This window comes from Pinus tabuliformis, chromosome 6 (genome assembly GCF_031772625.1).
Source record: "Pinus tabuliformis cultivar Carrire ecotype Pingquan chromosome 6, CPIR1, whole genome shotgun sequence".
Lineage (NCBI taxonomy): Eukaryota > Viridiplantae > Streptophyta > Pinopsida > Pinales > Pinaceae > Pinus > Pinus tabuliformis.
In genome coordinates this window covers 1,749,453,858-1,749,464,358 of record NC_142292.1, presented here as the reverse complement: position 1 = coordinate 1,749,464,358, position 10,501 = coordinate 1,749,453,858, and the positions used below count along the sequence as shown (strand labels likewise).

At 36.7% G+C, this 10,501-nt stretch overlaps 1 protein-coding gene across 1 annotated transcript; it reads left to right on the top strand.

Annotated features, from left to right (window-relative positions):
* Nucleotides 1-1,009: 1,009 nt before the first annotated feature.
* LOC149265911 (putative WRKY transcription factor 40) lies at nucleotides 1,010-4,361 on the top strand. Its single transcript, XM_089406455.1, has 4 exons — nucleotides 1,010-1,291; nucleotides 2,455-2,604; nucleotides 2,693-3,022; nucleotides 3,810-4,361. The coding sequence occupies exons 1-4, from the start codon at nucleotides 1,010-1,012 to the stop codon at nucleotides 4,359-4,361; spliced, it is 1,314 nt and encodes a 437-aa protein (XP_089262581.1).
* Nucleotides 4,362-10,501: the final 6,140 nt, after the last annotated feature.

The following is a 10,501-nucleotide window of genomic DNA, read 5'->3' as shown; positions in this document are numbered from 1 at the left end:
CTCTGATTCTAGGCTTTTTGATTTGGAATGTCTGGAAAGAGCGCAACACCAGAATCTTCAATGATAAATCTGGCTCAACCCAAAGCGTCATAGCTCAGCTCTTAAGATAGCTCAAAGAAACTGTAAATACCCCTCAGAAGCAACCTCTCGAGAATCCTCCTTCTCACCAGGAGGCTCACATTCTTTTGCTTTTGGGCCTCCAGAAGCTTGTCCCCCAGGGCACAAATAGGATTACAACACACTCTTCAGTGGGGAAGGCTTACTGGCAACCACCCCCCCTAGCTTTTTGAAATTCAATATAGATGGAGCCTCAAAAGGAAACCCGGGGGCTGCGGGTTATAGTGGAGTTATAAGAGATGACAAGGGAAATATAAAAGTCATCTTTCATTGTTATTTAGGGAATGCTACCAACAACATGGCGAAACTAATGGCCATAGAGCATTGCTTAGAGATACTGATGGATCTTAATATGCATAACAAAAGCATAGAGGCAAAATCTGAATTAACAATTGATTCTGTTAAAAAAATAGCAAATGGCTCAGCACCAGAAAAAGTATCAAACCACTGGAGACTTTTGTAGGTCTATCATCATATTCAATCACATCTAAGAATACTAAGAGCCCTAAGTTTTGTTCATGTTCATAGAAATGCCAATAGATTAGCGGATCGGCTGGCAAATGATGGGAGGCTCTATAAAAAAGATAATAGTAAATGCAGGTGGGAGTTAGCACCCGCAGGGAAACTGCATGAGGACTGCCACATTCTGGCAAGCGCAGACAGGGAACATTATCACAGTATGAAGGAGAAGCAGCAATTTGGAAATTAAGTTGATGGAGGATAAAGGTTCAACGAGCAGCAGACCTCAGAGTCGACGCGTTTGGGTCTTCTAGATGGACGGAAGGAAGCGGAGAAAGAGCGGTATGCCTTTTCGAGGAAAATAGAGTTTTAGTAGTTTAGTGGTTTTCGGGCGTCCCTGATCCCCTAAGCACTATTTCAACGCTTGCCCTCAATGCCACTCATCAATCAACATGTGGTGGCGGGAGGAGAGAGAAAACCGCCCACATCAGGTGGGCTTTCTTCGTGCTTCTTCTCCGCCCGATATTCTCGTCAATTGTCGGACCCTGCTTGTGAAGATCTACGAACATGGTTCATCGAGCTATTTGGGGCTGTTATCCTTCGAGCTCATCGCGATCTTGGTGGGGTCTCGCCCGCTTCTCATGGGTTTTGGGCAGTAAAATTGCCCCTGAGCGGACCCAAATGGACTATTAAGATGGTTTTGAAACCTTTACGGGTCTGTTGTGTTTGTTATAAGGTGTGCTAGTTGTGTTCCCGATATGATATGTAGATCCAAATCCTACGGTCCTCAGTGGTTGCATAGTTTTGTGGGCCCTAGACCTGGTTTTTGAAGCTTGGAGGGGCCTGGTTGATCTTGTAGGCCTCAGTACCGTGGTTTGTGATTTGTAACATATATTTGTAATATTTGAATTAATGAATGAGAAAAAAACACTCTTACTTCAACGAAAAAATAAATTATGATAAATTTTCTCATTTATAAAAAATAAAATTAAAAATTTCAAAACGTCTTACATTTACATTGAAATTCCAAAGCACTCATTGCCATGTTTTAATGTACCGCATTCCTTGAAAGAACTATCCAACATCCTATATTGCTTCCGCTTCTTCTAGTTTAAAGTTTGTGTACATCACATTGCCTCGAACAACGTGAGATCAGCTGTCCAAGCCTCTATTTTTGACATTAGTCCAAAAAAAATTCTTGTGCATAGAGCTTTGATTAAACTAATTATATTTAATTTACAACTTTAACATATTGGGAAATCCGTGGCTTCCACTCAAACATCCATCGAAATGTCTGAAATTTAAATATGAAAATAATGTTGAATATATCAAAGATGTTCATGAACGGTCTGCTGAATTATTTAACGCCCTAAATAGAGGAATGGGGACTTCTGTGTCTCCACTCTTTTTTAATAATATATACCAGTCACGACAAACTGCGCCGGTACTGGCGCCCTATATTTCCAAGTTCTCACTATCGTAGAAAGAAAAGAAAGTTGACTAAATGGCTCTTATTGACTCGAGTCTCACTTATGTTTGCTTTTGCAGCGCCAACATTATGGCTCGACATGACCCGTAGACTCAAAACTTGAGAAAGTTACAAGGGCCAGGTCAATTCGATGAAGGGGTGGATAATGCAGTTACCCAGCGAATTATTAGGAATACCAAAACAATGACACCTTGATTGCTATTAGTACGTCTACACTTCGAATTCTCAGGCAGTCGCTGAAAATTAAAGTTGAGTTGAGATGGAAGGTCACAAGAATAAGGTGTTTTGAGGGAGTTTTCACAGCTATGGCCATAGCGTTATTTCTTCGTTTATTCATCTTGTCATGCTATGTTTTTTTTAACAGATTGTTTATTTGTAATTCGATGCAGATCACGGTACTTGCGGCCGAGATAAATCGCATAAACGAGGAGAATCAGAAACTCAAGTCTATGTTCAAGCGCATGAGTTGTAGATATAATCACCTGCAGAAACATATCACTTCTATGTTACAACATCAGAAGGAAGTGGATCGTTGCCAGGTATATCATACTGTTAGTTTGACTTTGGGATTATTAGGGTTCTTGAATCTAAAAAATTCTTAATATTGTTTGCCTTCTAATTTGGTAGATATTCGATCGAGATCATCCGAGAGAAGACATGTTGTGTCCAAGGTCTATTAATGTTGACTCTGGCAGTTCAATTTCTCCCCAATCTGCTCAGTTTTGGGATGGTCGTGAACAAGACGGAAGAAAGGAGGAGAAGAATGTCAACTTAATAATGGACGAACACCAGCTCCCTTCAAAAAAAAGGAAGACTGGGATGATCAATTTATCCGTTGGGCAGATGGAGGAGTTGCCGAACAAGAAGACTCAGGCGCTGAGCAGGGTCTCTGGCCAACACATGCGGACCGAGACCAAAAGAATCGTGACCGTGCACAGAAGATCGGAGGACGCCATGGTAATAATAGAATTCTAGCTTTCCTGTTATGTAAAATATATGTGAACGAGCCGAAACCCAGTTAAAGCTGGAACGGCAGGGAGGGTTTGATAGACACGATGAAGGGTATCGTTCGATGGTAGATTTTTGGAATATTTTGAGATATTTGATCTTGATTAAGCCTTTAAGGTAATAGAATATTTAATCCGCAATCAACTTAAACTAAGTGCAAAGAACTTGAAACTTGGAAGCCAAACCTGGATTAGATGGATTAAACCTTTATCGCTGGATTAGATGTGTTAAACTATTGTATATATTCGATGCACTGCTATATAGACACCAAAGAAACGAACTGTCTCCAATCCAATAGAAGTCAATGGTTTGCAACCCAATAGAAGTCAATAGTAGAGAAGTTTCGGAGGGATTGGTGCTGTAATTTATTTTTAAAGTAAAATATTTATTTTGTTGGTTTAATTTAAGGGTATTGAATTTTTAATTTCATTATTTATATAATACATTTTCATAACAATGAAATTCCTTATTAAACTACTTTATGTAATCAACTGATGAGATCAGTCTAATCAGATAAGCGATGGTTGCATATGGCGAAAATATGGGCAAAAGATGACGAAAAACAACCAACAACCAAGATCTTATTACAAATGCTCTCTGGCCCCCGGTTGCCCAGTTAAGAAACAGGTCCGATCTCGTCCTTTCCTAAAAAAATCCTGTAATTGATGCTCTCATTGACTATGAAATGGATACAAACTCACCGACTAATATAAACCTGATGGCCGACTTTGAGCAGGTTCAGAGATGCGCCCAAGATCCCACAATTGTGATAACAACCTACGAAGGCGAACACACTCATTTTCTGAGACCTCTGGCTATGCCTAGTGACATGCACTTCTCCTCCAACCAGCTCATCAGTGAGGGATTGAATAAAAAAAAATTCGTTCCCGAAAATGAATTTAGACCTTGCATTTCCAGAAAATCGACCTCAAGTTCGTTTCCCACAATCACTCTCGACCTCACAGACAACCCGCTCAATCGGCCAGGATTACAGTCGCAGCCTACACAATTGGCGGCCCGCCACTTACAACACTTCACTTCTTGCTCTAATGATATGGGTCAGGTATTGGATTATCATAATCAACTGGATAATTATTCATCAATCATACAGGATTCTGTGGCTTCATTAAAGGCAGATCCCAACTTTACTGCATCCCTGGCTGTAGCCATAGCAGGCTCTCTGGTCAACCTGGGTACTCCAGTCCATGTGATGCCCAAAACCCCATCTGCAACGCAATTTCCTGTTGGTTCAACTCAGGAACCATTTGTGTACACTCGGTATTTGTGAAATCGTTCATACGGTAGTATTCTCACTACTAAAAACTCTTTTCCTTTATTGTAAGTTAGCCGAAGTACTTAGTGACGCCTGTTTACACTTCAGGCAGGGCACCCAGGGAAAGTAGAAATCAGTAATGACATCGAACCTTGAGCGTTGATTCTAGTTGACAATTTCAGCCTATGGTCATAGTAATGCGTATTATGCTATTATGATTGCGTATTATGCTGTTATGATTACTTATATGGTTCCTTATATTCTGGCGAAATTACAGAGGAAAAATGTACTTGTGTGTATGTGAGATGTTTTGGAAGTTTTAGTTGATTTTTAGTTATAATTACGTTAAATTTTTTCACAGTGAAATCTTGTTTTGTGTTATTAAACTAATTATTTGATTACATATATAAATTCAGAATCCTGAAAAACATGTAGAGCATTTCAATGGTGAAAAGTTCACTAGTTAATCTTACATGTGATTTCAACCAATCTAGATTTTAGACAAATTAAATCTAAAAATAAAGTGAAAAGCTTTTCAAAAAGTTTTATTTCTGGAGAAACCAATTAAATATAAATTTTAATTAATATTTTTAATTAAAACCTGATTGGAAACCAAGTATTTTTAAGAGAATTATTGTGATTGAAAATTTTATATGGTTATTTTACAAAACAATTAATAAGATTTAAAAAGAATGGAGTAAATTCAAAAACAACTTATAGCTTATAATTAAAAAAATAAATTGAAGGCTTTTTATTTAAATTGTTGGATTCTACTATTATTATTACTATTGTCTTTAACATAATCATTGATGATTAGAAAATTTATTAGTACATCATTTTTAACATTTTATTTATTTTAGTTACTTTTAAAGGATGTGAAATTTGAGTCTCTAGAGTTATTAATGGAGTTTGGAATAAAATTGAGTAAATCCAAAAATTCTTTATAATTTATAATTTTAGAACTAAATTTAATGTCTCTAAATTGTTATTAGATATTTAAAATATTGTTGTATGCCTTAAGCATTTTCTTCTTGAGCCAATTTATTCAAATTTCTCTTTCTTCTCTCACAACTAGATTTAGTAGCACCACACAACAATGCATGGAAATATCAAATAAGAATTATATTAGACAAATACAATTCATGCAATAACTAGCTCATAAATCATGGGTGGACACATAGAATGATATAAAATGTCCAAGATATGCACACATAATTAATGCTCAACAAACTCATCAAGACATGTGGGTAAATCCAAGGGATGCTTCCCCCTTTTATGGGTAACATCCTAGGCTAGAATAGAACTAGCTAGATGGCCATCAACAATGACGATAATAAATTGAGCTAGCTAGTTGGGCTTACATGACCCCTTTATTTAGTATTGAGTATGTGATGTAAAATACTAAGTCTCATTTCCTTTTAGAGTAAAAACACATCCAAACAAAACCAATCCAATTTCATAAGTCACTATAATACTAATCCATCACAAAAAATACACCATAATCATCAAACAAATAGTTACATAGAATTAAAACCACAACATAACTCTACAAGTTTTATTAACCAAATTTCTCAAGCTCTTGCCTCCATTATATTAAGCAAATTTATGCTTTGAAGATTCTAAACTCCTCACTGATCTATAGACCTCTTCTATGAAAGCTACAATCTTCTCACCAACTACCACTTGAAGACTTAAGACTTTGACTTCTATGGCAATAAGGAAGTCTATGTTGGGAATAATGCTTAATTAGTTATGTAAATTTCTATTTAGTTTTCTGTGCAAAATTAAGGCAGCAAATTGTTAGCTGTAGTAGTGCTGGAAATTAGCTGTAATGTCAGTAGATTTGTTTCAGAGTTGATTTTAGTAATATTTTTACTATTTAATAATGTAGTTAATAGTTGAATTAATATATGAGATTTGTAGCATTTTTTAGCTCACACAGTAACTGTGTTTCTTAATTGTTCTATTTTTTTTATATGTATTTTTCTTCATAGTATTGTTGGCTTCTCAATTGGCTTGAAATAATTCATTTCATATTCTACAAGTGGTATGAGAGCAGGTAAAATTATTTTGGATTAAAGTTGTATTGTTGGAATTTCGCCAAAGTTAATCATGTCGAATTCTAACCAGATGCTAGTTCCAGAATTTGATGGCAACGATTATGATTATTGGTACATTAAGATGCTAACCTTTTTGATTGGAAAATATTTGTGGGAGATTGTTGAATCAAGATATGAGGAGCCAGCTGATTGGAATGCTCTTACAACTAATGAAAGAAAAACAAGAAAGGAAGAAAGGAAGAAGAATGCTCAAGCTTTGTTTCACATTCAGATAGCTCTTGATAAGAGCTTATTTCCAAGAATATTAGGAGCAAAAACTGCCAAAGCTGCCTAGGAGACTCTACAAGAAGCTTACCAAGGTAGTGATCAAGTTAAGGTGGTCAAGCTTCGGACATTGAAGCGAGAGTTCGAGAATTCGAAGATGCAAGAAGCTGAAAGAATTAGTGACTATTGTGTGAGAGTCAAAGATGTGGTAAATAAAATGGCTACACTTGGAGAAGTTGTAAGTAATGAAGTCTTAATTAAAAAAGTATTGAGATATTTAACACATAGATGGAATCATGTTGCAATAATCATGGAAGAAAGTAAGGATTTGACAAAACTACAGTTTGATGAATTGGTTGGATCTTTGATGTCTCATGAAGAAAGATTGAAGGAAAGTTTTGAAGCTGTAGAGAAAGCCTTTTCCTCTAAATTACAAATTACAAAGAATGAAGATGCAAGTAGCAGCAGTACCAAAAGCCATCAAGGTCAAAGTAAATGGCAAAGCCAAAATTATTCAAGTGGTATAGGAAGAGGTGGCTCAAGTGGAAGAGGTAGTTACAGAGGAAGAGGTAGAGGTAGATTTGATAAGAGAAATGTTAAATGTTACCATTGTAATAGGTATGGTCACTTTGAAAGAGAATGCAGATTGAAAGAAGGTAAAAATGCTAATTATGCTCAAGAAAATGGTGAGTATCCTCCAGATCACTTATTTTTATCTTATGCCAAAGGTGAAAATACTACTAAAGATGTTTGGTACCTAGATTCTGGATGCTCTAACCATATGACAGGGAATGAGAAGTTGTTTTCAGCAAAGGATGGAAGTTTCAAATCCAAGATCCAGCTTGGTGATGATAAGTCACTGGAGGTTGCTGCCAAAGGAGCTATGGAGGTCCAAACAAAAGAAGGTATAAAGAGTATTCATGACATTTATTATACTCCACAATTGAAGCATAATTTGTTGAGCGTTGGGCAGCTCTGTGAGAAAAATTATAAAGTAGTCTTTGAAAATAAGACATGTACTATCTATGATAAGAATAAGGGAAATAAGGTGATCACTGTTGTGCCTATGACAAGAAATAGGATTTTTCCCTTGAGGTTTGATGAACATAACAACAATCTTGCTAATATGGCTTATGAGGATTCAAGTTGGTTATGGCATCTTAGGTATGGGCATTTAAATTTTCAAAGTTTGAAGTTTCTAACCTCACATGCATTAGTTTCTGGTTTGCCCAAGGTAGAAGAGCATAAGGAAGTTTGTGAAGGATGTGCTAAAGGAAAGCATGCAAGGGAAAGGTTTCCAAAGGGAAGTGCATGGAGGGCTCATTACCCACTTCAGCTTGTTCATTCAGACATATGTGGTCCTATGCAGACTAAGAGTTTGGGTAAGTCATCATATTTCATCACTTTTATTGATGATTACTCACGAAATTGTTGGGTATATTTTTTGAAGGCCAAAAGTGAAGCCCTAGATACATTCAAGAAGTTCAAAGCCCTTGTAGAAAATGAGAGAGGGTGCAAGATCAAATGTTTGCGGACTGACCGTGGGGGAGAATTCTGCTCAAAAGCTTTCCAGAGTTATTGTGATATGAATGGCATCAAGAGGCAGCATACTACATCATACACACCCCAGCAGAATGGCATAGCTGAAAGAAAAAATCGTACTGTGGTTGAAATGGCAAGATGCATGCTACAAACTAAGGGATTGAGCAACACTTATTGGGGAGATGCAGTTGCTACAGCAGTATACATCCTCAACCGTAGCCCCACCAGTGCACTGGAAAATATGACTCCTTATGAAGCTTGGTATGGAAAAAGGCCTAATGTTAATCATTTCAAAGTTTTTGGTTGTTTGGCTTATGTGCATGTACCTGATCAGAATAGAAAAAAGTTAGATGCAAAGAGTGAGTTATGTATTTTTATTGGGTATAGTGAGACAAGCAAGGCTTATAAATTGTATAATCCTCTAACTAACAAGCTTATTGTCTCAAGAGATGTAATTTTTTATGAAGGGGGAGTTTATGGTCATCAAAAAGGCCATGTTGAGAAGACAAAATCTGTTTTGAATGATGATATAATTGTTGATAATGATCATGAGCAGCCAACTAATGTTTCTGTAACTAGTGGCTTAACTCCACCAAGCAGCCCTTCATCAATTTCTTCAACATCAAGTTCAAGTCCAACTTCTTCTCCAAGTTCTACAAGGAAGGTAAGAAGATTGAGTGATATTTATGAAAGGAGTGCAAATCAAGCACATGAAGAAAGCCCAATAGGTGAGATAGTCAATTTTGCTTTATTAGCCAAGGCTGAATTTGAACCATCATGTTTTGAAGATGCATGTACTAATGAGGTTTGGATGCAAGCCATGCAAGAAGAGATGGATTCCATTCAAAGGAATGACACTTGGAAGTTGACAGAGCTTCCACATGACAAGAAAAAGATTGGCACCAAATGGGTCTATAAGACTAAATTTAACAGTGATGGGAGTGTTGAAAGACACAAAGCAAGATTAGTTGCTAAAGGATTCACACAGAAGTATGGAATTGATTATGAAGAGAAATTTGCACCAGTAGCAAGACAAGAGACCATTAGAATGTTGATTTCATTAGCAGCTCATAAAAAGTGGAGCATACATCATATGGATGTGAAAAGTGCCTTCTTGAATGGGTACTTAGAAGAGGAAGTATATGTGGAGCAGCCACAAGGTTTTGAAGTGGAAGGAAATGAGAATAATGTCTACAAGTTGAAGAAGGCTTTGTATGGCCTTAAGCAAGCACCAAGAGCGTGGTATGCAAGGATTGATGGATACTTTCAGGAAAATGGCTTCCAGAGAAGTAAGAATGATCCTACCCTTTATTACAAACAAGAAGGTATTGATATCTTAATCATAAGTTTGTATGTTGATGATCTATTGTATATGGGTAGTAGTTCTAAGATGAATGATAAATTCAAAGCTGCTATGATGGATGAATTTGAGATGAAAGATCTAGGCATCATGAAATATTTTCTAGGAATGAAGGTTTATCAAAGTAAGGATGAGATTTTCATTTTCCAGACAAAGTATGCACAGGATATGCTAAATAAATTTGATATGCTTGATTGTCATCCATCCCCTACTCCAAGTGCTCATGGAGAGGTGTTATGTAGAGATGATGGTGCTGATTTAATTGATGAGAAAACTTACAGAAGTATTGTGGGGAGCTTGATATTTCTAACCCACACAAGGCCTGATATTACATATTCAGTTTCACTTGTTTCAAGATATATGACAAATCCATCTGAAATACATATGAAGGCAGCCAAGAGGATTTTAAGGTATGTGAAAGGCACTCTAAATTTTGGTATTCATTACTACTCTTCTGAAAAGTTCAATCTTGTTGGATTTAGTGATTCAGATTGGGGAGGTAGTCTTGATGACCGTAAGTCCACATCTGGAAATTGTTTCTCTTTTGGTTCTGGTTTGATCACATGGAGCTCAAAAAAACAAAGCATTGTTGCCCTCTCATCCACAGAAGCGGAGTATGTTGCAGTTACCTCAGCAGGTACACAAGCTCTTTGGCTTAGAAAATTTTTGGAAGAAATTGGAGAAAAACAAGTTCAGCCTACAATGATTTATTGTGATAATGTAAGTGCCATCAAGTTAGCAAAGAATCCAATTCATCACAACAGGACAAAGCATTTTGACCTGAAATATCACTTCATTAGAGATTTGGTGCAGAAGAAGGATATTGAATTGAAGCATATAAATACTCAGCATCAACTAGCAGATATCTTCACCAAAGCAGTTGCAAAAGATCAGTTTTTAGCACTACGAGATAAGATAGTAAATCCTCA

What these genes read in the sequence shown, in the direction of transcription:
- LOC149265911 (XM_089406455.1), top strand. Translation starts at nt 1,010, where the DNA reads ATGCCACTCATCAATCAACATGTGGTGGCGGGAGGAGAGAGAAAACCG. An exon ending in TGGTTTTGAAACCTTTACGG is followed by an intron (nt 1,292 to 2,454) that starts GTCTGTTGTGTT and finishes AATTCGATGCAG; the next exon opens with ATCACGGTACTTGCGGCCGA. An exon ending in GAAGATCGGAGGACGCCATG is followed by an intron (nt 3,023 to 3,809) that starts GTAATAATAGAA and finishes GACTTTGAGCAG; the next exon opens with GTTCAGAGATGCGCCCAAGA.